Source organism: Apteryx rowi, unplaced genomic scaffold (genome assembly GCF_003343035.1).
Source record: "Apteryx rowi isolate R43461 unplaced genomic scaffold, aptRow1 scaffold_318, whole genome shotgun sequence".
NCBI lineage: Eukaryota > Metazoa > Chordata > Aves > Apterygiformes > Apterygidae > Apteryx > Apteryx rowi.
In genome coordinates, this window is record NW_020449619.1 from 979,972 (window position 1) to 1,007,577 (window position 27,606).

At 52.1% G+C, this 27,606-nt stretch overlaps 1 protein-coding gene across 3 annotated transcripts in view; it reads right to left on the reverse strand.

The window, feature by feature from the left end:
* CHD6 (chromodomain helicase DNA binding protein 6) overlaps nt 1-27,606 on the reverse strand; it is a 95,492-nt gene that overhangs the window by 56,207 nt on the left and 11,679 nt on the right. For all 3 annotated transcript variants that reach the window (XM_026070763.1, XM_026070762.1, XM_026070761.1), the window contains exon 2: nt 13,778-13,833. In XM_026070763.1, the coding sequence (XP_025926548.1) occupies nt 13,778-13,810 (33 nt within the window). In that variant the 5' untranslated portion in view covers nt 13,811-13,833. The remainder of the gene's footprint in view (nt 1-13,777; nt 13,834-27,606) is intronic.

Genomic DNA, 27,606 nt, shown 5'->3' on the forward strand with positions numbered 1-27,606 from the left:
TCTGGGTACTGTGCTCTGCAAGGTTTCTATCCCTGGATATACAGGGTCTATCATTAAGGCTTAACCACCACATGCAGAGCCTCACACAGCTCAAATGCCAGCACTCCTTCTCCCTGCCTGATTACAGAATCACAGAATGGTTGAGGTTGGAAGGGACCTCGGGAGATCATCTAGTCCAAACCCTCTGCTCAAGCATGGTCACCTACAGCATCTTGCACAGGATCGTGTCCAGATGGCTTTTGAATATTTCCAGGACGGAGATTCTACAACTTCTCCGGGCAACCGGTTCCAGTGCTCTGTCACCCTCACAGTAAAAAAGCTTTCCCTTAGATTCAGACGGAACTTCCTGTGTTTCAGTTTGTGCCCATTGCCTCTCATCCTGTCACTGGGCACCACTGGAAAGAGTCTGGCCGCCTCTTCCTAACACCTTCCTTCAGATATTTATACACATTGCTAAGATCCCCTCTGAGTCTTCTCTTTTCCAGGCTGAACAGGTCCAGCTCTCTCAGCCTTTCCTCATATGACAGATTCTCCAGTCTCCTAATCATCTTAGTAGCCCTTTGCTAGACTCGCTCCAGTTAGCTCCATGTCTCTCAAATAAGAAGTTGATGGAGGCTGGCAATGGGCAATTACCCAGCAGGGAAGGTTAGAATGAGGCCTTCTGGTTCCTCACACTACCAGCCCCATACAGGTCGAGGGAGGAGGCTGCTGGCACCTCTTTCACCCCCAAGAACAGCCTTGGCTTTGATCTCGCACTCCAGCACCTTCCTCTGCTGAGGCCCAGAGCCACTGAGTGGCCCACATGCCCAGGCCACCTTCTGCCTGTTGCCCAGAGTCAGGGATTGTCCCAGCAGGGCAGGGAGGGAGGGAATTAAACCTGCCTTGCAGCTTCCTGCTTGAAGAGGGCAAGAAGAAGCAGGTCCCATAAAGGCCTGAGGCAAGGCAGGAGGCAGCCCTGCTTGGAGCAGAGCTCAGGGCAGAAATGCAGGGCACCTTTCCCTGGGAGCTGCTCTGGTGCCTTGGACTCTCTCCAGCCCAGGACAGCAGATCTGCTCTTCCTGATCCTGCTCTTTGTTCACTTCCTGCAAATTTTCCAGCACTAAAAACTGAAAGGAATTCTGCTGCCTCCCCCACATGCTCCGCTGCAGGAGGCCCAAACAGAAAACAGCACTAAACACCCAGCTCTACTAAAGAGGCAGAAGGAGCGCCTGCGATAAGGAGCCCAGGCTTGTCAGCAGCGACCGCCAGCTTCTCGTGAGGAGCCTGGGACAGCGAGGCTGGCAAGGCTCCCGCAGACACTGGGGCCGCGAAGCAGACCAATGCTCCCCTGAGCAAGGGAGCAGCACATGGCGTTTTGTAACTGGGACAGGATATGGAACCAGAAACATCCCTCAAAACAGCTGCCGGAAACAGAGAGAGCAAGGGCTGTGCAAAGGGCCAGGCAGAAACACGGCTGTTTACTGTAAGGATGGAGAAAGCAATATGCTGAGCTCTGCTTCAACTGCTCTACCCGTTAGTTCCCATCCCCAGAGCCTGCTGGTGCAGGGAACACCTCTCCCTGCCTACGCTTTCAGCCAGGCCATTGCCTCTTTGCAAGCTGGTCACTGGAAAGATGGGGGTTTGGTGGCTGTCACATCAAACACGGTGTGGAGCAGAGCCCCTGCCAGGCCTGCCCCACCACGCAGGGTCTTCTCCTCTGGAGAAAAGGCTACTCCAGAGAGTGCAGCGGACCCTCTGCCTCCTAGGAGAGAAACTAGGGATCCCTGTTCCTCAGAGCTGCCAGGCTAACGCTCTTGCCAGCAGGTCCAAAACTAGCTGGTGAAAACTAACATGAGTTTCATGGGTAACAGCTTTTCATCGTTCACAAAACATCTAAGTGCCCCATTTTCCCCCAAAGGCTGATCCCTCCAAATATCAGAGAAGCTGTTTCTTTGAAGTGCACAGCCCAACCCAACCATGCCATTGTTCCTGCAAGCACAGCTGGTGAGAGCCCTGGGGGTCACTGTGTTACAGCGGGGCAGTGGCAATGCTCCCGCTGGCATGCTGCATCCAGTCTCCGCACAGGGTGCCCTGTGCCAGGAGCCATGAGAGCTATTTCCCTTCACTAGTCACTTCCCTGATGCTAAGGTTGTGACATGTCCCAAAGCAGCCTTTGACGGCCAGGAACAATGCTCTGACCTCATGGAGTCCCAACACCATTCAGTTCTTTAGATATTCCAGAGCAGCATGAGAGTATGTAAATATTTACATCCTAAGGCCTGAGAGCTGGAGTCCATTCATGGTGGTCCAAGTGAAGGGTACTCTGTACACTCTGATTTCTAATTCAGATAAGAGGGAAGCAGTACATGAAAGAGAATGCAAGAGGGAAAAGATTCCAGAAGTTCCTAGAGCCACCCGCGAGCTGGGCTCCCTGCACGTGTGGCATCGTTTGGTGGGCTGTACCACAGCATTTCTGTCCATATGCAGCACTCTCCAGCACACTGCCTTGGCCCCCACTGCCAGTTTGCTCAAGTGACTCGGGACAGATCAGTGAAGTCATCCTAACACATGGACAAACAGTCAAAACATACTTGAGCAATTATGAGGAACCTACTTTATGCAGGCAGAAAAACAGCACTACAGATGTTGCCTCCGAGCTAACAGGCTGAGTAACAGGATCAGCCCCAGCTCCAGTCTTTTTATTCCTCAGATCTTGCAAGCTGCCCGAGTTAGGGATCAGTTGGAACAATTTACTGGATTAGCTACAAAGCTTACAGACCCCCAAGAGGCTGGATCTCCTTTTGCTTCTGCGCTGAATAGAAGCCAAATGCAGATACCAGACGTAAAGCAAATCTTCAGCATCCTAGCACAGTAGGAAGGTGATCTACTCTTTCCCAGCCATGGCTTGTAGCCCTGAGTCTCAGAAGGGGCTGCCTGCTTGCAGACAGACCACCCAAACAGCAATGGATCTGGATGCAGCAAATTTGGTGCTGTCCAGCAGCAGATGTCATCTGCCCTTCCAGAGAGGGGTTCCTCTGCTCACCCACAGCAGAAGACCAGGAGCTGTGCTGAGCATCTGGAGTAGCTCAGTCTGACAGTCGGTGGGCTGGGGGAGCTGAGCCATGACTGCCAGGCGTGGAAATGTGGGTCTCTCTTGTTGCACACATCAGATCTTCCCAGAAAATAAACACTTCTTGCTGCCTGCCTGAACAGTTTGAGACTTGCACCAGTTGTACACACAGCTGTTGGCTGCAGGGCTTCTTCCACGCTGGCTGCATTGCCCAAGCACTGACCATTGAGCAGAAGCCATGGAGAAGAGGGCACCCACTCCAGGCCAGGGAGAACCCAAACACAACCTAGGACAGCAAATGCCCTAACTCCCCCAGGGCCCAGCAGACAGGAGCACTGTAGGCAAAGCTGGAAAGGACACTGCTGCTGTGGTCATGTCCAGCCATGCCAATGCCATATCTGGACAGGACAGGGAATGGGGCCCTGATCCCAACCTCAGCTGAGTCAAGAAGTCTGTGAACCTCAGGGGCCAGGTGTCCGCGTGGAGCAGCAACCAAGCAAACACGTAAGCGCTGGCACACCCACTGCCCGGCACAAGCCTCGGGCCATACCATATGAGGCAGGTTGAAAAGGAAGCTGTCAGGAGAGCAGGCCTCAAACTGTGATCTACTTTGTGGGGTTTGAATCGTGCTTGCGTTGTGGTTCTCAGGCAAATCTGAAAGGGCATTTCCATGACTGCTTCTAAAGACATCCCAGCCTGCCAGAAAGGGGTGCTGCAGTAGAAAGCTCGGTGCTTTACAGAAACAAACACAAGCTGCCAGATGGTTTGTGAAGAGGTAGGCAAAACAGGGGATCTCTCTCCTCCTGCATCACCTCTTAGCTGCCAACAGCCCCTCCAGCCTCTGGGCAACCCCACTGTGGAGGGAGAGCGCACATGTATGTGTCCGCCCCCAGCAGGCACGCAGATCCAGCAATACCAGGGGAAGCATTAACTTTACCATGGGACACCCTGTGGGCACCTGGATGTCAAAGCCTGCCTCGATGGGTCTGCGAAGCCTAGTTTTGGTACCAAGCAACAGCACTTGCTTCCAACAGGAATAGCCAGAAGCTTCTGGCACAGGCCCTGCTACAGAAGTGTCGTCAAACATCACGTCGGACCGAGCAGCTTGTGGCCACAGGAAAAGCCTGGGAATGCCGTGCTTCCAGGTGGCTTCAAAGCATGCTTGCAGCTTGCCTGCCATCGCTTGGCCACAGCCCAGCTAGTCCTCTGTGCAGCCGGCTCTAAAGCATCAACCGCTGTCCCAGCACAGGAGGGAACAACCATCTCCACTTCCACACGATGAGGAGTTGAATGTGCAATATGAAGGAGAACAGAGCACCCGATGGAGCTGTGCTGCTGCAGCAGCCTCCAGCCTTTGGCAGGGAGGCCCAGGATACACGTCTCCATGAGCAATCAGGCTGCTCACTGCTTTGCTGGGGCTACTGGCCACAATGCCTGTCTTGCAGCAACAGCCAGGAATGCAACACAACCATATTCAGATTCCCTTCACAGGGGCAGAAATATATTCATCTTCAGGAGCCTGAACCAGGCAAATGGCAGCCCCAGGATGTTTGTCACAGAAGCCAGGTAGTGCTAGCTATTACTGGGGAAGCCACAGCTCTGTTGTGGGCAAACCAAGCTTGGCCTAGTTAATGGATCTGCCCTGGATCAGTGGCGGGCCCATCTAGGCCAGTGCTCTGACTCCAGGGTGGCCAGGCACAGGACATGCAGAGTGCTTTGCCTTCCATTCTGCTCAGGCAAACTGTGGCTTTGCAGTCCAAGAGGCAGGATTGAATCTGGACCACTGTGGCTCATAGCTAGGTGAAACCACTTGTAACCCTAGGCTCCACAGCACCTGGTAGCACTGAGCAGCACGCATTGATTAGGTGTGGGAAAAAAAGCACTTACGCTATTTAATCCTGCTGCCCTTCTGAGTGTCTTTGAGTTCTCAAGGTGTGAGAGTACAAAGAACAATTTCCAGGTTACCCTCTCGGTCTTGTCCACAGTTTTACCATTCTCTGTCGCTCAAGCTCTTTGCCCAGCTAAGCACAGGTGGCAAGTCATCCTCTCCTTAAATGCAGGCTGTTTCATCTCTCAGATCATCTGTCTTATCCTTCTCTGTACCTCTTCTAATTCAATCAGTTTTGAGGTAGCAAGGGGAATGCGCAAGGTATCAAAGAGGTGGTGTACCATGTAGCAGCAGGAGGGTTTCTGCTTTCTTCCCTCTCCCTTTCCTAATCACTGAATACATTTCTGAGACAACCCCCAGGGCAGATGCTTTCCAAACTCTTTTTCCAGTGTTTTATAGTCTGTTCCAGGAGTAGGGACACCCCCAGTGAAAGTACAAGTAGGGCTGGTTCCCACACATGCATTACTTGGTGTATCTTACAATTTTTCTTCAACTTTTTAGACTCATTTTTCATTTCAGCATTTCAGATAATCTCAACCAGTAGGCACTTTCTGCCTGCCTTCCTAGATGACTTATAAGCACACCTAACAGCACCAACACCTGCAGGAACCAGCAGGTAACCTTCCCCTGCCCTGCACTGTGAAAGCTGATAAATTTTTTCCTGTGCTTTGGTTCCTATTTTTTAAGCAGTCATTAATTCACAAAAAGACCTCTTACCAGAAGACTACTTATCTTCTTCAAAAGCATTTGGTGAAAAACTTTCTCAACAGTTGCTTGCAAGTCTCTGTGAACTGTATCAGCCCCGACCAGTCTTACCCACATGATCCGACTATCTTAAAACCCCACAGCAGATTATGAGGCATGACTTTGCTTTACAAAAGCCACACTGACTGTTCACCATTGTAATCTTTTCATTGTTAAATATACTAATGCAAGTGTTTATTATAACTCCTAACAATTTATCCAATACACAAGGAAACCTACTGGCCTTTAATTTCCCAGAAGACCCAATACCCTTTTTGAAGCTTTGCATCGCATTTGCTACATCTTCACTCCCACAGCCATGGACCTGATGGGTGATAACACTATCAGCAATTCCCAACATCACATCAGGCTCCTTTACAATTCTGGAGCAAATACCACCTAATCCTGGTGACTTGCGTTACCCTGCTCCAAAATACCTTTACCAAACCCTTTAATTTAAGAGCAAGCCTCAGACGCTTCTGCGATAAAGGATGGCTCAGGGTTAGGACTGTTCCTGTCTGCATGACAGAGTTTTTCTGCCAGCGCCCCATTTCCACAAGCACTCACTTGACACCTCAATTGCTTATTTACCCTATAACTCCTCTTACAGTTTTTTAGTCTTGAGATATTTGAAAATGAATTTATTATTGGATCTCATGCCTTTAGCAAGTGGTACCTAAAAATCATTTTAGTCCTTTTTAGTTACTTTGAAATTCCCAGAGTGTGTTCTTTCTCTTACTGTAACTTTTAAAATTAAAGTCAATCAAGAAAATACATCTTTTTACATTGAACAGCCTCTTTTACATGTCTTGTACATTTCTTTTTACATGCCTGATTAATCACACAAGCTTTTTTGTTTCTGGTTTATTTTGGGGAAAGAGGGAGAAGAATTCCAGGTTCTGGTGAGTGATACACATTTCCCCTGAACATCTGATACAATATCCAAGCAGTCTCTATAATCCCTGTACACTTTTTAGGCCTAGAGCTGTTCCTTTGAATTGTCTCTCAACTGACATTTTCTTGGTGAGGACTGTAATGATTTTATGTTTTTGGAATACATTTTTATGTAACAATTGTACATTTTTTTATTCCCAGAGAAATCTTCTATGTTATATTTCACACAGGAAAGCAAGTCCCTCAGCAGCAGCTGGAGCCGAGTCTTGTCCCACGTGTCTAACTACTGTCAAAGAGAAGGTCAGGAAAAAAAAAATGTTTAAAATCTCCCCAGAGAACCATAAAGGCTAACAGAGAACACTTATAATTGCACGACCCCATTAGAGGGCAAAGTCAAGGTTATGGTGGGCCTTAATGGTGCATTTCCTTAATTTAATAAAATTGTTCTATTTTATTTGCAGTTCCAATTTGCCTTAACTTCCCCATTTTCATCTGGGAGTTAGGAGAAAACAACACCTGGAGATGGAAGGCAAAGCAGCTGCTCCTGCCCCGGATCCTTGAAGGGTCCCTCCCCTCTCCCAAACTGCTGACTCAGCAAGGACAGCCAGACACGCACAGAGATGAGAAGCAGCAAACTGGGCCCAGTAGGCTCCTGCAGCACCACCAGACCCTCTCCTCAACCCCTCCAGCAAAGGATTGACTTGGGTTGGCAGAAACCTACGGGCACACTTTAGAAACTCCACTCTGCCTGTGGGCAGGGGGCTTTGGAGCGGGGTCGTTCAGCAGAGCTCACCGGACGCCTGTCCGGGGCACGCAGGACTCCCTGCGGCCTGCGCCAGGCCTGAAAGGGGGAAGCCACTGCTCCCCCCCTCTCCCTTGCCCTGCCAGACACAGGCAGCTTCAGGGATAACGGGGAGGAGGAGGGGAATACGAACTGTGGAGGGATGGCAAGTAGGGGAAGAAGGAGGGAACGACAGACTGCAACTGGAGACAGGGAGAAAGGGCGGTTGGACAGGGCACCGGGATGACACTAAGACCTTACGGACAGGGAGCCTGGGATGACAATCCTAAGCAGCAAGCAGGTGAGAAGGAGAACAGCTCACAGCTTTGGGTGGAGAATACAGAAATCTGGGCCCAAGCACCTCAGAGGGCTGCAGCAGAAGGGCTCAGGCTTGGCTGGGAGGAGCAGAAAAGCCTGCACTGTCTGCACAGCCAGGAGGGAACTGCCACACAGCCCAGAGTACTTCTCCGTCCATGGTCACATTATCTTCCCTGCCTCCTGGGGTCCTGGGCTCCCAACTCCGCAGCTGAGGAGCCTGGCATCACCTTTTGGCCAGTAAAGCTGGCACTGATCGTACGGTATAACCCCTCTTCATGCAGTACCAGGAAAGGCAGCAAAGAGTCTCCCCTGCATCCAAATGACAGAAGCCGCAGACCAACGGGAAAGCTGCTGTGAACCGGGAATGCGGGGGAGGAAGAAGATGTTGAACCAGGAATGCTGGGGAGGAAGCAGATGTTACACCATCGCTGACGGGAATAGCTACTTCCCTTGTCAGCCAGCATCGCTCCCGCTCCTTACCCAAACCCCAAAAGTTCCAGGAGAGTTTGGGGGAGGGAAGGGGAGAGGAGCAATGGCCTCCATTTCTGCCCCACTCCCCACTCTGCACCTCCAGGCCTTGCTCCGAGCCCTTCAAGCTTTCCCCCCTGCAAAAGCCGAGTGTTTGCGGCAGAGTGAAACTTCGCCTGCAGCCTCAGTGTGTGAACCGCAGCTCCATCCCGCGAGGAGGCTGAGGCTGAGTCCTTCATGTGAGCATTGCCAAGAGCAAAGCCAGCTCCCCTGGCTGCTGAGCTCAGACAACGTCCGCACAAATACCTGCGCTGGGTGCCGTCACCAGAGCCAGCAGTAGCTGCCGCACAACAAGCCATCTTGTACACAGCAGCACTTTCCAGTGTAGTGGAAACGCTAGCACCATGCAAACTCCTTTCAGCGTAGGCTGGATCAGGGCCTTCCTGAAGTCCTCCAGGAGAAGCAGGATGCCTCTGTGGAAGCCCTGCATTCGTGGCTAGGACATGGTAACAGTCAGCTCAAACCCCACAGATCTGCCCTGCACGGGGAACCTCCATGGGGACCCTGACTGAAGGGTTCATGGAAGCTTTCCATGCTCTTTAAAGAGAGGTCAACATCTGGGGGATGTCCAGTGCCCCAGCTGCTAGACTTTTGTCCACAGCACTGATTGAACCCACCAGCAAGGCCACCATGATGCTGGCAGGCCAGTCTTCATGGTGAGAGCATCTTGAGACAGGCATGATCACACAGCTCTGCCTGCCTGAGGTGGCTGCGCTGGGAGCCACCAGCCCAGTCTGTCAATACGACTAGGTGCAGAGCACCATGATGGGAGTGGAAAATGCAGCCTTTTCCATACACAGCATTTTAACAGGCTGTTCATCCACCCTCTCTAGCAGCTGCAATCCCCACTGGTGGCGTTCACAGCATAGGCTGTTGTATTCTAGTCACAGGGTGTCCAAACCCCTTGTTTCCAGCTCTTAATACAATGCAGCAGAAGCTAAAAATACACAAGTGCCACCCTCCGTTATGTTTCTGTGCAGGCGATGCAGTCACCATGGGATGTGCGTGATGGAGGTGGGGCCTGGCTCCGTTCCCAAGACACTCCACTGAGATGCAGCCCTCAAAACAACTACAGCGGAGAAGCGTCGTCCTGTGAGCGACCCAGCCCCAGCAGCGTGGGCAATGGGCGCACGCGCACCCACTGCCCTGGCCCAGGGCACAGCAGGAGGGGCAGAGGGAATGCTGCTCCCTCCCAAGTTAGTCCTCTCTGGCAACGAGGGAAGGAAGGCAGAGAAAGAACATGGAAACAGGAGGGCCTGGGGCAGAAGCCTGTACAGGAACTTGTGTGCGTGTGCTCCCACGCACACAGCTCTGCCTTGCAAACCGGAGCGGAGAGGGAATGCCACTCCTGCCTGCGGGAAACCCACCCTGCCCTGCAATGGCCCAAGGGAGAGGGGAGCACCATTTTCTTAAGCCACAGCCTTGGAACCAATTGCACTCTGCCCAGGAGACCCTGCAGAGAACCACAAGTGTTTGCAGCGTGAGGAGCCCCCGGGACTGTGGCTCTAGATGAGCCGGCACGTAGTCCTGGCTCATTGTGGAGGAGCAGCACATCCCCCTGCAGCTCACTGCTCTGCTCCTACGGCCTCCCCCTGCCCTTTGAGACTTACCACCTGATCTGCTGCTCCTTACCACGCTTGGGTGCCCACATGCTGCTAGGCCAAGCAAAACTCCTTCACACACCCAAAGCAGGCATCATCACACCTGACACCCTCAGCAGGACAGAAAAGAGTCCAAGTTATGCCAGGAGCCCATGGACATGGCTTGGGATACAGCTACAAGGGCCCTTGTGCAGGGGAGCCACAGTTCCCCTTGTAATAGTTTCCACTGCTGTTCAGAACAACTCTGCGCCAGCCCTTGGTGAGCTCTAGTAACACCCCTTGCCAGGGCTTGCAGCAAATGAGACATCAAAGCTCATGTTTCATAAAAACAGACCCATAAAATCCAGGAAAAGCCTTCATTTTATACAGCAAGTGCTTGGAGCAAAGGCAAATAGAGCCTCCCTCAGATGCGCAGCAGGACATGAGGCTCCCAGAGGAGGGGTTCACACTGCCCCACACGTTCCCAGTCCGAGGGGTGCACAGCAGCGGTCCGGTGCCTGCAGTCCCCAGTCTGTCCCCCGCTGCACGCTGCCTCCTCACGCTGCCAGCCACACAGTGCAGAGGATCGCGCCATTCCCATCTCTTCCAAGCCCAGGCTTAAAAAGCAGAAGAGCCCTCCGGGAGAAGGCAGGAGCTAATGAATCACACTGCTTCCAATCCCCTCCCACTCCAGCAGCCCAGAAATGCTGCTCTGCTCTTACAATCTATGCGGCAGCGGGCAGTGGGGGGGGGGGGGGCACTTCCATATCTGTAGAATAAGGAGATTTACAGGCACTGTGGGACAACTAGATTTATTTTAGTTCAGTCTTTCTCAGGTTATTCAACAAGTCAGAGCTTGGCAGAAATAAGCAAGAATAGAAGACCCCTTACTGCCCAAGGAGGAGCAGGATAGAGCCTTCTGCTCTCTCTGCCGGGAAAGGGAGCCCAGGGAACGAATGCGCTGTGGAAGCCACAGAACCTCTCAAAGAAAATCCACTGCTTGTCATTGCTCTCTGGGGGAAGTCAGGCAAGTTCTCCCCCATTCCACCTCTGCCAGCAGACAAGGCGCCCTGGCACGAAGCCTCGTAAGTCACGAGGGAAGTGACAAGTTTCACGAATTAGTCACAGCTTGGTGACAAATCCACCAGATTTTTATGCATTACTAAGGAAGAAGAGTCATGCAAACATAGACCCTGACCATGTTAATAACAGTCCCTCAGCTGTTGCACCAGTTGGCAGTACCCTGAACGACAAGCAGTCCCAATCCATGCAAGGATGGCATTGCTGCAAGGGGCACCGACGCGGCACAGAGAAGAGCTCCTCCCAGGAGAGCCCACTGCGAGACCCCTGCTCTCCAACCTAGACGTTGCAACATGGGCAGGACAAGGCATTTGCTCGGGGCAGCCATGGAAGGGACTTGGGAGAGGAGAAAGCAAGTCCAGAACCATTCTCAAAGGAAGGTGAGAGCTCTCCTGGCATTCCTTCCCAAGAGGAAGGGTGCCAGCACTTTGCTGCGCCTTCGCAGTTCCCTGCATACACACAGGCCTGAGTATGCACTTACAGGCCAAAGACCGAGACGGAGGTTCTGGGGGTGAATGGCTGGCAGACAGACAGGTACAGAAATTTGCAGCCCTCGAGAGTCCCAGGAACCACACAAGCATGACATCTTCTCCAGAGATGCTGCTCAATGGGCTCTTGCAGGCAACGGCTCTCCCTGGGTGCCACAAAGAGAGTCTGTGTACACAGTGTGGGCAACTCCTGGGTTCAGGTGTCTAGCCCCAGGGGGATATGGAATGGCCCCTCTGGCTGGTTTTGCTAGCTGCCTCCAACACTGCCCATCAGGCTCTGGAGAGAGTGTGGCAGGGAGCCACTGACCCCAGGGAAGTCCCAAATGGCCAGCCCCTTCAACACTTCAAAACTTCCCTGGAAGCCCTGCTTGGCCAGGCCTTCTTCCAGCCACTGAATCCACAGTGGCATTTCTAACCACTGCCCAGACCTTCCAGGGGACTCCCTGACATGAACCTGTCCCAGCCCAAGCATGTACTGCTGTCACACCTTACAGCCTGCAGGCACTGTCTTCTGCTCAGGCAGGACTCAGGCAGGCCAGGGAGCAGACTGTGTCCGCACAGTAGCTGCTCCAGGGAAGGAAGTGCCAGGCAGCAAGGTCTCTGTCCTAGAAGCACTTCTAGAGACGCACACAAGGAAGAACCAGCCAGAGTCTCCCCTTCCGGATGCCAGCCAGGCTTTCTGATGTGGACCAGCGGGCTCTGCGGTCCTTCTTGGCTCTGATGCCCTGGAGCAGCACATACAGCCCTGCTGCCCAGCATGTCTCACAGGGACGAGCAGGGCTGCCTGGCTCCTTCCCACTGAACCCAAAGCTGGGATGTACACCCGGGGCAGAAAACATGCTGCAGCCCCGCAGTACTCCATCGCCTCACTTTCAGACAAAATTTAAGAACAAGGAAGCCTGCTTCACAACAGAGAGGAGCTGGACCTGAGACTGCACCAGAGCCACAAAGACAAGAGGATCAAACCTAACTAAGGATTCTCCTACACTGTTCCCGGTTCAGAGAGCTCAGGAGATGACAAATTCAATCCCTACTCCTGCCTCCCCACATTGGCATGAGTTTATCTCCTCCCAAGCCTTTATCTACAGGGATAGTTACACAAAACACTTTGGCAACTGAGCCAGCTAAAATCTCCAAATGTTGGGGGAGGATATTTTTGCTGTGTTTAAAACCCACATCATTTCAGCAATGCCATTTACAGAGCAGTCAAAAAATAGCTGTATTAGTCCAATGGAGTAGTGGGAATTTCTTACCTGGGCTTCATTACCAGAGGAAAGGTATCACTCACCTTTGCCCAAAGTGCTCCACTCTTCTTCAGGCCTTCTCCCCCTGCCCAGCAGGAGTAATCCAGCAGCGCTGGTAAGCAAGACCTGCCGTGCTCCCTTGCTCCTCAGCTTGAGACCGGCTCTGCCTGTTTACAGTGTCTTTAGGACACTATTAAACTCACCTTTTCTTACAATATTGGTTCACTGTACACACACCTTCCTACTTTTACAGCATTTTGCTTGCTGCAAGCCTGTAACAACACCACACTCATGTTTTCCAAATCCTTCCCTCCCTTCTTCCTCTTTGTTAACCTGCTATCACAAAGGGATCTGCACTGCCCTGAGCAGCACAAAGACACTGCTTCAGAGCAGGCTAGAAGAGGCACCAGCTCGTACTCTCCAACAGATTTATCCCTTAACTAAGTGTTCTGTTTAATGATTTCCCATTAAAAGTGGCAGAGACACAAATCAGCTCAGGGTGGACCGGTTTGTTTTATACCTCCAGTCGTATTTCACTCCTGCAGGCAGAGAGAGTCTCCATACATGTAACAGGTCCTTTCCCTTCATCAGAGGGCCAGTGGTCAGGTTTTTCCTGTGCACGCACTTAATACAAAGATCACTAGCTCATGAATCACCTCTAGGAAAAGCAGATACATCCGACCAGATGCAGCACTTCAGAGATGGCAGCTGGGTGGGATGAGATTACTCTGGAGCAAGGGAAGATCCTTTGGCCAAGCTCTTGCAGCCCTGCAGAAGCGCTCTTCCCCAACCTCCTATTGCTTGGAGCACTGCGTTATTAGCAGTAATCATAGCAAACATGTAACTGTTCAAAGGCCGTATTTTAATGCCCATGTGATGAGATTCAAACAAGAACCAATACTGGTGACTTTGTGGGAAAAGAAGGGATGCTCTTACAAGGAAACAAAAGCAAATCAGGTGAATTACCGTTATTGGAGATAAAATCCACCTTGTTCAATTGTCCAGGCTGAGATTTATCTACTTTAAGCTATAGTCAGGGTCACATTTCAACACACAAAGCTGAGGTTCTGACTGGAAATGCAGACCCCCTTTCCCACCATGCATCAACTGCAGCCATTCACACATAGGGCAAGGTCCCAAAGTTTTGCCCACTGAGTTAGAAGAAGGAGAGAGGGTCACAAACCTGCTTTTCTTTTTTCTGTATTTTCATTATCATCAAATCTGGGATGAATGTTATTTCTGCAAGACACAACACAAAAAAAAAAATTCACGGTAAAGAGACTGGTGAACCTGAGGTATTCAGACCTTCCACATCACCCCTCCAAGAGGCTGAGCCAACTTTGGGCCCCTCAGAGCAATAAAGCTGCAGGAATCAAACACCCTCCATAAATGAGAACCCACAGTTTGTCACAGAGTGGACATCCGCTCTGCTGAGCCACAAAAAGGCCCTGACTATATGTGCCCAAGCAGCATGGTGCTACCTGACCCCAGTCGGGGAAGACAAATCTCACACTTGCAGTCCCAGTGTGAAGCGACACCCACAGGGCCAGCAGAGACACCCTCCAGAGCCCACAAACCACAAAGGACACCGCTGAGAGACGTTCCAGATGCTGCCAACCCTGCAGCAGAAAAGGAAAGCAGCAAACACACCAGCCTCTGCCAAACAGCAGGAACAAAGATAAGAGACAGGGAAGGGATGTAAGAGCATGGCAAGCACCAGAGGGAAAGCCTGCTGCTGCAGAAGGAGGGTGAGGGAAGCCCCTTCCTTGTGCTGCTATGTTTGGGAAGGGGGCAGGAAACGCACCTTATTATGGTGTTCCTCTCCCTTGCAGAGACATGCATCACTGGGGACAGCTCTGCAGCAAGCTCTGCTTGCTACTCCTGGGGAAGGAGTGCAAGAAATTTATTCTGGAGAAGTACTGCTGGAGACCTGTCTCTTCACAGCACCAGCTGCTGCCCATGGTCTACGACACAATGTGGTGGCTGATGGCAGAGGGCTGTTACCCCAGTCATGAAGGAAGAGCTGCTGGGAGGAAAGGGGCAAGCCAGGCCAGGGCAGAGAGTCATCCTGGCAGGTACCCCCTGCCCAGTCACACTCCTCAGAACAGTGTGGGGGCAGGGGCCAGCGTGCTGGCTGCCACGGTGCCTGAGCCGCCAGCAGAGCAGGCAGACCTGTCTGCCGCCACAGCACATGAGGATGCTACAGTGGAGCAGTACCCACCTCGCAGCCCACAGGAGAAGGGGCAGCTGCAGGCAGGGGTGATACTCATGCATTCCCCCAACACCAGGCCTGTCCGAGGGGCTGCAGCTGCGAGTCCACTGCTGAACAGCTCGAGCAGACACCCTAGACAGGAGCAGTGCCACCAGCAGGAAGAGCTGCATGACAGAGGTCCCTCAGTCACCCATCACCAGAGGGGACTGGTGAGGACCCCATGGATCTGTGGCTGTGCAGCACCCAGAAAGCTCGCTGGGGCAAAGACTACCCCTGCCATGCTCTCCACACCATGGGCACCCTGTGCAAGGTGCCTGTGTTCAGGCTTGGCCAGAAGCGCCTCTTGGCCGGACTCTCCTCAAGGGCCACAGGTTCCCTGCAGGCACCAGCTGAGCAACTGTACCCGAAGGCAGAGACACGAGATCCAGAGCAGCCCACCATGGTGGCGACACACACCACCAGGATGGCACAGGCTGCTGAGCAGACACGCATGTGCCCAAGCCCAGCCTCTCTGGGGATCAGGAGAAGGCTGGAAACTGCCAGATGCATGAGAAATACAGGCTCACTGCTTCCCTTCTACTGGCGCTTTATCAGGAAAGCCCAGGAGCAGCCCTGCCACAGGTGGGGTCAGCAAAGGAAACAGGGCCGACCCCAGGCTGAACAGGGATCACTGCAGCTCCCCTCAACGAACACGCTCACCAGCTGTGACAGTCAAGGGGACATGGGGAGCTTACAGTCGTGTGCTCTCCCCGAAGCAGCCTCAGCCACAATACACCCGACAGAGCTGTCGGGTCTTGCCCAGGGATCCCTGCCCTAGGCAGCAGATGCTTGTCGGGTGTGGAGGGGCTGCCCTCCGCAGTTGTCTGCTCCCTCAGTGCCAGCAACGGGAGCCAAAGAGCCCAGAAGTATTTGACAAGTGTTTTAGACACAAATCCCACAAACATCTGCCTCTAGTTTCCCTTCCATACCATGCAAACCCTATTCCAAGCAAACAGCCAGCAATGCAAGAGCCTTCCTTGCCACAGCAGCTGTCAGACAAGCTTGGCACGAGGGTGCACCTTGTACTGCTCGCACCTTGCGGGCAAATGGTGCTAGGCTGCTGTAGGCCCAGTGACCCCCTCACCGCCCCTTCATCACGGCTTCCCTCCCTGGCATGGGCTGCCTGCTAGGTCCAGGACATTACCAAAACTCAGAGTCATTGCCCCCCATCTCTGACCCAGAGCCTCTCTTGGGGCTCTGCTCCCAAAGTGGGAGAGCCCAACAGACCCTACAGATGGGCAATGCTCAGACCAGCACAAGAGAGGTCAGATTCTGGATGCTGATCCACCCTGGCCTCCACAGTTCCCTCCCAACAAGCCAAGGAGAAGCAGCAAAGGCTTCTGTGATCCCCACTGTCCAGCACAGGCCAGTCCAGTATGTCCCACACATCAGCAAAGCCTGGTGGCAGCAAGTCCAGGCACCCAGTGCCACCAGCTGTGTGAGGAGGATATTGATAGCACCTGCAGACAGGATGGCGCAAAACTTTTCCACAACTTATAAATAAGCCTGCCAGCCCCTTTCATTCTCCTCTACAATGTGCCCCAGAAGGGCCCAGACGACAAGGAGCTGAGACTGGCAGGCAAAATGCTTGCAGCTTCAGTGGTGTTGCTCTCCCTCCAGGACCAGGCAGAAGTTTCAGAACAAACAGCTGCTGCAGCTCAGAACAATCCTGTTGGGCTCCAGCAGAGAGCAACTCCATCCTGAAGGTTTGCTCAGAGCCAAAAGTGCTAGAAATGTGGGCTTTGTTCAGCTTTCATGGAGACCTCTAGGCTGCAACTATGGAACACATGCAGGAGACTCCAAGGTGCTCAGCTTACCCGTCCTTGCCAGTCGCATGTGAACAAGCGTTGGCCTTCACCCCACCGGGTCCAGCCCATGTCCAACAGGTCACTCGCATCCCCCAGCAGGTCTAAGCTTCCAGTTGTACCATCTGCTGTGGAGAAAGCTAGCCCCAATATCCAACAGCTGCTCACAGTGCCACCCCATGGTCACAGCAGGGGGCCTGCAGACTTCTCAAACCAAGCTCCCCTTGCTGCTCCTTATCCCTGGGAAGGCAGTTTCAGGCAAGAGAAGAGAAGATGAGGCACCATGAACTCTTCCTGTGAGTCGCATGTGCTCAGGTGCTCAAGAGCTCACCCACACTCTTCCCCCTGAGCCTGAAGGCAGGGCTGGGCTCCTGCTCCCCAGCTCAGTCCTGCATGTCCCAAGGCTGCAGCCTTACAGCTCACATCAGCACTTCTCTCCTGCCTCTGCCCAACAAGCTCTGCTAAGGACTCCAGCCCCAGACCCCTCTGGGTGAACACGTTTTCAGCCTCTCCCAGATCACTGGCTAGGCAGGCCCACAGCTTTCCTCTTCTTGCAGCTTTGGTGCCCACCAGGTCCCTCTTGGCTCCCAAGGCAGGAGATGTTTTTAGTCCTGGCTCCATTTCTCAGCCTTTCACTTGCAGATTTTCTGGAGTAGCCCAGAAGATAGATCCTGGGACCTCCAACCCTTGCAGGACACTAGCACTCTCTTCCTGCTCTTCATTTTCTTTTCATCATTAAAGTGCCTGTGATCACCTCCCTGCTGCTCAGCTTTGCTTCCCTTCCCCACCCCCTGGCCTCAGCGAGCTGTGTGGTCTCCCCCATTGCCTCCCATCCCCAGAGGGCTGGAATCGCAACTCTTAACCGAGTGACCTGCTTGTCATTTGGCAGACACAGAGGATGCTTCCAGGCTAGCCCCAGAACAGAGCTCACACAAAGCAAATGCAACCTTCAGTCCCACAGGTTCAGCCCTGGCACCCCGGCATTATCATGCTAAGGTGCCTGCGTGTGGCTCCACCAGCCTCCTGCCAACCCAGCCATGGGGACAGTGCCAGGACAGACTCCAGCAGCACAGACTTCTCCATGGCAGGAGAACATCAATATAGGAGAGCAGGACACTGGCAGCTTCCAACTACACCCCTCCAGGTGCCAGGGAGAAACAGCCTCACCCATCACATCACATCAGGGCAGCTGCAGCCTTTTTGCCCAGCCTAGGGCAGGGCAAAGAAACAGCCTAGAGAAAGACTACAGAGGTCTCTGTCACCTTCTGTCCATCCCAGTCCTGCTAGAGCCAGGTCAGCAGAGCTGAACACTCAGGTGGTTTTGCTGTGACTGAAGAGATGCCAGGGATGGAGAAAGGCTTGGATGTTGTCTGTAAGACAGCACTTCAGCACCAATTCAGGCAAAAAAAAAGCCAAGACAAATACACTGTTCCAAGTTCCTCGCCACCAGGCTAGGCCAGGCTGAAAGTCTCTCTATCTATCCCATATTCTGGTAGTCAGACTCCCTGGCTTACAAGAGCTTGCTCCTACCTCCCAGCTCTAGGTTGTCAGAGTGTTGTTTTTGTAACAAAATGTACATTACAGATCAGACACACTTAACAGCCTAGGCCCCAGCATGCTCACCACCCTCTCTGTGGCTTGCTTCTAACCCACACAGGTGCCAGGAGCTGAACAACAAAGGCAGCAGGATCCCAGAAAGCTTTGTGTAGCAGTGAGCAAGCTCCCCATTGTACGGACAACCCAGCAGCCTCTCCAGACCCCAGGAAAGGGCTGCTGGATCCTGTTGCTTCAGTCATGCTGAGCCAGTCCCACAGTCCTGGCCTCTGCTCCCATCAGCTTCTGTCCCTCTGGCATCATCCCTGCCCATCACTTCCCAAGCACCCAACACTGCTGCCATCAGAGCCTTCTCCTCTGTCGCTAGTACCATTCACTCCACCCAGGTCATTTCAGATCTCTGGTGAAAACCTCTCTTTTCAGGGAATCCTCTTCCCTGACATCAGCCCTCATCTGCCTGCCCATCTGTCGCACCACTGACACCTCCAGGGCTCACAGCAAGTCCCTCTGGCCTCTCGCGCTCTTTACAACTAAGCAGGCAGGCAAAGGCAGGGCTGTGTCATGCCACCTCCAACTTAGGAGACTCCTACTGCCCGAAAGGCAACTGCTGGCAAACTTTCTGCAGAGCACTGTGTCAAAACTCCTGATGGCAAGGGCTGCCCCACAGCTGCCAATGGAGCAGCTCTGGTCCTTGGTAGAAAAAGCGTCCAGGAGCCCTAGCCACAGGCCACTCGCTGTCACAGGTACAGGACAGACCAGTGCCCCCAAAGCATTCAGCACGGGCTGTGGCCAGCAAGGGACAGGCAGGAACATAGCAGGCAGACCCTCCTCTCTCCCAGTTCCCTATCAAAGGGCCAGGGGAAAACACCTGCAACTTCTCCTTCCTTTCTCGGCCTCCACATACCCTAGCTTGAAGACACCAAGCCCTGCAAGGGCATTACCTGCTCCATTTGTGTCCTGTCACTGGCAGAGCCCAGCAGCTTGGCAGAGCGAGCAGGGCTGGGGTCAGGCCAGCCCTGAGACAGAGCAGACACAGGAAGAGCAGTCCCATGCTAGGGGCAGTCCCAAAGCAACAGCAGATAAGTTTTCTCCAAGTCCCATTCTCTTGTTCCAGCTGGCAACAGTCACACAACAATATCACCCCCACCATACACCCAATCTATTTCAGTAGGACTGAAGCCAGTGTGTGCACTTGCTTAGCCCCAGAGAAGGCAGCCTTAACTGAGGTACCTACTCTGGCAGCAAACAGTCCTTCAAGCGCAAGGAAAAAAACAGCAACGTTGCCAGTGTCAGCAGAGAACACTAGGTCTCCCTTCCGCACACCCCGCTACCCACTGCGAGAGGCTGCCACGGGGTGGGTGGGAGCACCCACAGCTTCTCCTGGGGCACTGCTGCAGCTCCCTAGGAGGATGCGCCATGGCAGATTTGGAAGGCTGTATTAAACTCTGAGCTGACCAGAGACCAGAGCTACTTTGGCAATTTATGATTCCGGACACTAGGGAACCTGGGACGTTTTACACATTGTATCATTCATGACCCCTTGGAGCCAGCATGTCCTGCCATCATGTGTCAGGGGACTAGCTGGAGAGGAGGAAAGGTTCGTCGCCGCCTGATGCCGTGGCCTGCTGTTTCCTCCTCTAGAGCATCCAGCCTGGGCTGGCCTCGGAGACAGGAACTTGTCCTGCATCCCAAAGGGAAGCACACCACCTGCTAAGGAGCACCCCCATGCTGGCAGGTGGATACATATACATTGAGAGTCCCATTTAACTAGTCATTTCCATGCTAATTAAGTATTTGCAGATTAAAGAGAGACTCTAATCTCAAATGAGACAGCCCAATTTTCTAAATGAGCTTATGGTTTTCATATGGAGATCAACATGTTCTCACTAGCACATCATGTAAGCCCTCCAGGCTGTTAGATTCAGCTTTATTGCCACTGTCACAAATGGGAAGTTTTTATTCTTCATTCTCAAGTTTTACGCCTTTTTAACCCAATGTAATTGATGTACGTTCCATACCAGTGCTGCCAGCCTGCAACACCTGCAGGACCAAGCAGTCACCAGTGCTCTAGGCTACCACAGCCCAAGGCAAATCCTCCTTTGTGAAGTTGTGGTACTACCTCTTCTAAAAATCTCTAGCGCTGGGCACTGCACACAAGCAGCGAGCACACTAACACGTCACAGCTCTCCGGTCACACCAAGCTTGCAGGCTGACCACGCGCTCAGGAGCTGTCTTGTTGCATTTAAAGAGACAACCAAAGCAGTGCTGAAAGCTGTGTTTTGTCCCTCTACGAGAGCAGCCCAACTCACTGTGGAATGGCCTCTCCAAAGTCTCTGCTGCTAGCAATGATGTTTTCAGTTACACAATTTGGGGCATATCAGGTTACTGTCTTCCTCCCTTTGATTTATTTTTATTGTCCTGAAAGCATGAGACATCCCTGCACAAGACCCAAATCATGCCTGTATTTCCTGTCATTCCTGCTTGGGCTCCCAAAAGAGTTGAAGCACTTGTGTACATGCAAGAAACGTTATCAGAAATTCCACTTCAGTCGCCATCTGAACCACCACCACCCCAAGACCAAGCAGGAACTATGAGCTCTTCCCCTTCTACCAGCTGTCTCATGAGAGTGGCCAAACTCTATTCTGCAGTTTCCCAGTTCAGAGGTTGAGGCGTGCGAGCATGCAGCTCACATGCCCCGAGAATCCTGCAGGCATGCAAAGAGCTCCCGCCAAGGAGCCTGGATAGCCAGTCCCGCTAGCACAAATATATACAGGCGTTCTGTGAAAGCAATTACAGCTCATCGCAGGAGCAATCATCTATCTCATTTGTACATGCAGCTCCATCAGTGCACATGTCCCTGCAGACTGGTTCACCTCTGTTTTCCCTTACAGCTCCCTTAGAAATGGGAGAAGATATTCTCAAGCTGATCTTCAAGAAGAGGAGAAAAAAGAGGGTTGAAAATGAGCTGGTAAGAAACGTGAGGAGGACTGAAGTGGCCCAGACTAGTAAGCCTGTAAAGAAACAGTTCTTCTTTACAAAACTTATTCCACTTTGCAGGGCCATAGGGGAATTTTTAACATGCATTTCAGAAACAGGCTAGCCAAGTTTGGGGGAGGAAGTTAATGCATGAAGGAGAAGGAATAAAGTATTACAGCAGTAACAGGGGTAGGCCTAAAGCCATGTGTGACTAGTCCATCACGGCCTAGATTACCCACAGTGCTTGCAGGGCATCCAGGCTGGAGCGTATGAAGCGCATAGGCTTGGACATGCTGCTCAAGTACCACTGTAGCATGTTAACTCATTCAAGAAAGTCACAGGAAAGCAACAGTTTGAGACTACAGCATCCAAGGAGAGGTTGTATGCTAGGACTGCCTTTATGCACTGTAACAGCAACAGGGGAGAGGCCCCAAGCATGCAAGAAGCAGCCCCAGCAGCTGCCTAGGACAGAGCTATCACAGATGGGCCACTGATGAGGTTGCTTTTCAGGAGTCTATCTGATGGAAAGACAGACTGCCATTGCCTATGTCCTGTTGCATGTCAGCAGGAGAGGAGGGTCTTGGCACGAGAGCCAAAGTGCCTTTCCAAACTTTCCACCATGCAACATGTCTCCACACCACAGCATCCGGTTCCTTGCTCGCTGAACACCATCTGCTGAAAATCTAGCTCCGAGCAAGTAAAATACACTCTTGTGCACTCACCCTCATGTGCAACCTGTGACTGCAGGCACAAACTGGGCAATACAAGCTGAGCATCAAGGACTCCATTTGTATGTGCTACAACACCATTAGACTAGGAAACACGTATTTCTTCAGCACCCATACTGCAGAGAAAGCCACCAAGAAAAATGAGAAGCACCTGGCCAAAGCAGAGCTGGGAGATGTTCTGTAGCAGCAGATGCATCCTTCCGTACACTGGGGGATCAGATACCAAGGGTACAGCACCCAGAAGAGCACTCCCTCCTGGCACCAACGAGTAGCTAGATCCTTCCCTGAGCAGAGCAGAAACAGCAGCGATGGAAACCCCAAGTGCTGGTTCCTGGCACGCAGCACCCACAGCTGGAAGGACTAGCTAGCTCAACAAAGCCAGCCACACAAGCTCCTCAGGGTGCCTGCAAGATCCTTCTATTACTGCTTTCTATTTCTATTACCCCATGGGGGGAGTGCCACTGCGGGCTGAGTCTCCGTCACCCGGTCCAGTCACAGCTGCACTGCCGCAAGGTTTCTCCCTCATCCACACACTGTGGCTGTTCTCACCAGGGAGCTACATCATAACCCAACCTCTGGCTGGGATGAGACAGTCCTCCTGTCCCCAGTACTGCTTTGCCAGCAGAACCGTCACCTGCTAGAGTGGGGTGTTCAGGGCACCCTCTGCACAGCCTCCCACATAGCAGGCAAAGATTTTACAGCTAAGCAGCCAGGCAGCAGATCTTCTGGCTCCAGCAAAAGCTCTGAAGCATGGCAATAAAGTTGTTGGTGCTCAGACAATACCCCAACAGGATCCTCAGAAAGACAAGTGCATATTGGCTGCAGTTCTCCCCCCTCACCTTCCTCAGTAATTTAAAAACACCACACACCCTTGAAATTAGCTGTTCAGCTGACCCTCCAGCCTGGGTGTGTGTCAGAGAGCCCCTGCTGCAGCAGTCCCCTCTCCACAGACGTTTTCCAACAGCCAAGCCGTGGCACCATTCAAGATCAAAGCTCCTGTCGGGGCTGCCCATATGGCACGCAGCATGCTCCTGCTCCTCCCCGCTGCCCAGAGCCTCCTCTCCCAGCTCTCCTCTGCACTGAGCTCCAGCAAGGGCCAGAGCCGACACGGGAAGCCAGGCTTTCGGCAGCTCTCCTGCTTCCCTCCTCCTGTTACTTTAAAGCAGTACTATACAAGCCCTGTCGGCACAGGCTGCGTGCTAATATCCCGGGCATGGCTCTGACAACATCCTGAGCAGGGGACTAGGAAGAGCAGGCAGCTTCCACACTGCAAAAGCAGGAGGAATGCCACACTCGACTGGATCCCAGCCCTTTCAGCAGCTACTCTGCATGCCTGGGGTGCCTGGGGCCGCGCTTTGAGGAAGGCCAACCTGAAACTAGAGAGGACTGAAGCTGAAAATAATATGGCATGAGCCCTTTTTGCACTCAACCCTCACGAAAATCCAAGACAAAGCTCTGCTTGGGGTGATCAGCAATTCCACAGAGCATCCGATGCTTTCGAGCTGGAACGGCTGCTTGACAGCAAGTGGGACAAATGCAGGGCGCTGGGGAAGGCTCACGGGCACAAAGATGTTTGTGCCAAACAGCCAACAAGGAAGAGCTCCTCTCCACATCCGACAATACAATGCAGACAGAAAGGAGAGGAAGCAGAGCGTGGCAGACCCTGGAAGAGCAAATGCTCCACAACGGCCCCCCCCCCATTGGCACAAAGGAGACAAGGGCGAGGAAAAAGCCTTTGGGGAAATGCAACCAGGCCTGGAGACCAGCAGCTTCCCAGCACACAAGCCAAGATCTTCCTCCTTGGGGATCCTGTCCAGCATGTCTGCCACAGCACCTAGCTTCAGAGCACACCACCCAGAAAGGGAGTCCCTACTCCAGAGTCTCCTGCAGCCATCCCCATAAAGAAGCTCTTCCAGCCTTTTTTCCCCAACCACCCTTTGCAATCCCCCAGAAAGACACACTCAGCTCTTTTATTAAGCTCCAGGAGTTACATCCCCAGTCAGGCTGCTTACCCAAAGCAGGGGCCTGCCCAAGAGGACCTTCTGCAACCTCTCCACAACTCTGACTTACTAGGAGTTACTGCAAGGCTAAGTCGACCCAACAGACCTTTTTCTCAGGCACACACCTGCCCAAAAAGCTGAATACATCTTAAATATCACTGCTGCAATTCATGATATGAGAAGTCCTTGGGTCAACAGCAGGGCCGAGTGACAGGTATCTGTAGAATCCTCCAAACCTGCCTCCAGGTCCCCAGGGGCACCTGTCTGCACCATCTCCCATCCTGCTACTGCTTTGGCACGTGAGGCCTGCATAGAAGCCCTGCAACACCATCAGAACAGCAAGGCTATAAGAAATGAAGCAGCAAAGCTAGAAGACAAATTGTCACGGGACACCAAGGAATTCTTAGGATTTGGTTGGCAAAAAATAATTAAAATATTCGTTAGCCTGCAACTGGTAAACAGCAGTAAAACAAGCAGCACTTCAGGATTCCTCTTTATCCATCAAAAAGATCTCAGATAAGTTCAAACATATTCTACTAGCTGTCTCAGACTGAGACAAGGTCACTGTCCTAAGAAGTTCCCCAATTTAAAGGGATAAGCATATTCTTAGCCAGGTTTTGAAACTTTAAGGGCAACAAAGGCCCAAAGGATGTCCTCTAACATTTCATTTGCATACTGTGTAACTAGTTGTAACCAAAGCAAGCAACATTTGTCTGCTGCTTCACTCTGCCAGGAAAAACATTTGCTAGAACATGCACCTTTTAGTCTTCAGGCTCAGAGCAACCAGGAGAGAAATCCTGACGCAGTGGCTAGGAGCGCGTGAAGCTCCCAGACAGATACTATGTCTGTGTTCTTCATAACCTTGCTTCCAAAACTGAAGGTGTTTAAGCCTACCCCAGTAGAATAAAGTTTCCAATACTCATATTATCACCTTTTCTGACAGTAAGCGTGATCTCTGCATGAAGTTCACTCACTCAGCGTACAGTTCCTATGGGAACAGCAGGTCTTCAGGCAGCATGGACCAGCCTACTCGCATGGCAGCCTCTGCCGTGAGAGCAGGCCCCGCTGCTGGGGCGCCTTGTGCTGAGGGCTGGTAACAAGGTGGTAGCCAGCACCCATTCAGCAGGCAACCGGCTGAAGAGAGACAGCTCCCGATCACAAGATTATTGCATGCTCATTCCAGCATCCCATCCAGCAAAGGTTCAGGGGATATTCAGCCCCCAGTCTGGGATCCTTCTTGGGCCAGCTGTTTAGCTCCTAGAAATAGTTCAGATCAGCTGTGGAGGATCAAATAATTGCTCCAGGGATGGCACCAACTATTTTCAGCTTTTTTGGAAGCGCTGCTGGGCTTGAGGAGAAGAACCAGGCAGAGAGGCAGAGTGCTGTCCACTGAGCCCAGGCAGGAGGAAGAGCTTTAGGCTTGTTAAGCTCTTTCATGGTCTTGTTTGTCCCAAGAAGAGGAAAGAGTTTCAAAGAGGGTTTTAACCTGACATTTGCCCTTTTGAAACAATTTTCCCAACAGCCTCAGAGCCTGCAGTTTCACACAAGGGAAACGGAAAATCTGAGTATCTTACATCCAGAGGCAAAATACTGATATCGCTGTCACACCTGCCCCTGCCCTCGCAGAGCAGCTCCTTCCCAGCCACTGCAACCAGCTCCGGAGCACGAGGGGCGAGCGGCACTGTTACTGACAGCGCATGGAGAGGGCCAAGCTACTCAGGCTGGGTCAGAGCTGGGCTCTGTACTCATACCTCTCATCACAGGCACTCAGCAACCTGCTCTTGGCTCCTTTTCCATGAAAACTTAGTAGGTCACCTTTAAAAGCCACATGAGAGCCCTGAAACTACTTTACAGGCTGCAAAATTAGTTGTGCCCATAAAGCTGTTGACATTCTTTATGGCAATGTGTAATGCCAATTCAGAACCACTACTTCTTCCACATCTGGCCGGTGGCAGGCAGTATCTATTCCCAACCCCGCAGAGCAGGCACCTCTCCCCTCCTCTCCAGGAGCCCACGGTCTGGAGTGCTGAGGGGCTGAGGCTGCATTTCAACCACCATACCTCGCCTCACAATCTAAGGAGGATATTAAAGGATACATACTTAAGCACTCAAAAGCCTGAAAATGCTAGAATTAGGGTTGCACAAGCACTATTCATTGAATTTCTATACGCTGATGTTCCGCAGCAAAAGCTTTGTCCAACGAAGTTGGATGCTCGCAGCAATATCAGAATTCATATCTAAAGCTTAAATTAGGAAGGAGGTCCTTTTCTGTGCTATGATCTACATTCCTCATCACCCCTGCAGATAGAAGGAAGCAAGGATGCAGTGCTATCACAGAGCTAAAGACCAAATAAGAAAGAAGGGGCAAACGGGAAATGAGTTAACATTGTACAATCCCTTCCCTATAGCTTCCCAGGAAAATTAGGGTTAGGGTTGAGAAAAAGAGAAAGCCTAGAGTTGGAGTGGTGTGAAAAGGGACTACCATAAGGAAGTGGAGGCTGCCAACAGCCCTGGGCTGGGAGAAATCTTTGGTCTGGGCAATGTCTTAGGGGCTGTCTCTACCATTCCCCACAAAAAAAGTAGAGTTAGAGTTGAGGGAAAGAGAAAACTTAGAGTTGAACTGGGACTAGGGCTGGAAAGGGGCTTCAACAGCAAAGCAGCGGCTACCAAGAGACCTGGACTGCAAGACAGTTTTCATCTAGGCAATGGTTGGGGGGCCTTTTCTAATGTTTTGCAGGAAAATTAGAGATAGGGTTGGGTAGAAAGAGAAAGCTTGGAGCTGCTGATGGACTGGGGTTGGAAAGGGGCTGCCAAAGCGAAGTGGGGGCTGCCAAGAGACCTGAGCAGGGAGAAATTTTTCATCTGGGTTTCCTTATCTAAAACTCGGATGAAAAATGAGGGTTAGGGTTGACGAAAAGGGAAGGCCTAGGGTTGTGGTTGGAATGGGCCTAGGAATGGGCTGTTGAAGAAAAGTTTAGGCTGCCAAAGGAGCTGGGTGGGAGACTTCTTTTGTCTGGCAGGCCTCATCAAAGGTTCAGCCGTAAAATTAGGGTTAGTGTAACACTGAAAGAAGAAAGCCTAGAGATGCAATTGGAGTGGGGCTGGAAATGGGCTGCCAAAGCAAAGCGGAGACTGCAAAGACACCTGGGCAGGGAGAGGAATGTTGGTCAGGGAAAGGGCTTAACAGCCTTCTCTACAGCTCCCCGCAAAAACGAGAGTTGGGGTTAGGGCTGAGAGCAAAAGCCTAGAGCTGCGGATGGAGCAGGGCTAGAAAGGGGCTGCCAAAAGGAAATGCTGTCAAGGGACCTAGGCTAGGAGACATTTTTGATCTGTGAAATAGCTTAGGGACCATGTCTACAGATTCCCCAAAAAATTAAGGTTAGGGACAGGACTGAAAGATGAGAGCTGCAGTTGGAGTGGGGCTGCCAAAGCAAAGTGGGGGCTGCCAAGAGACATGGGATGAGAGAAATTTTTCACCTGTGCAATGCCTAGTGGGCCTTGTGTAAGGCTCAGCAGGAAAATGAGGGTTAGGTCTGAGAGAAAGACTATTCCACCACTTAAGGTAATACAAAAATCAGTCACAATAACAGGTTACTGCCCTCCTTCATTCAGGTGCAAAGGGGATATGGTATACGGACAAACAGTATTTTTAAAAAATCTAATGTTTGTTTTCAGAGGCTAATACTTTGTCAAGGTTG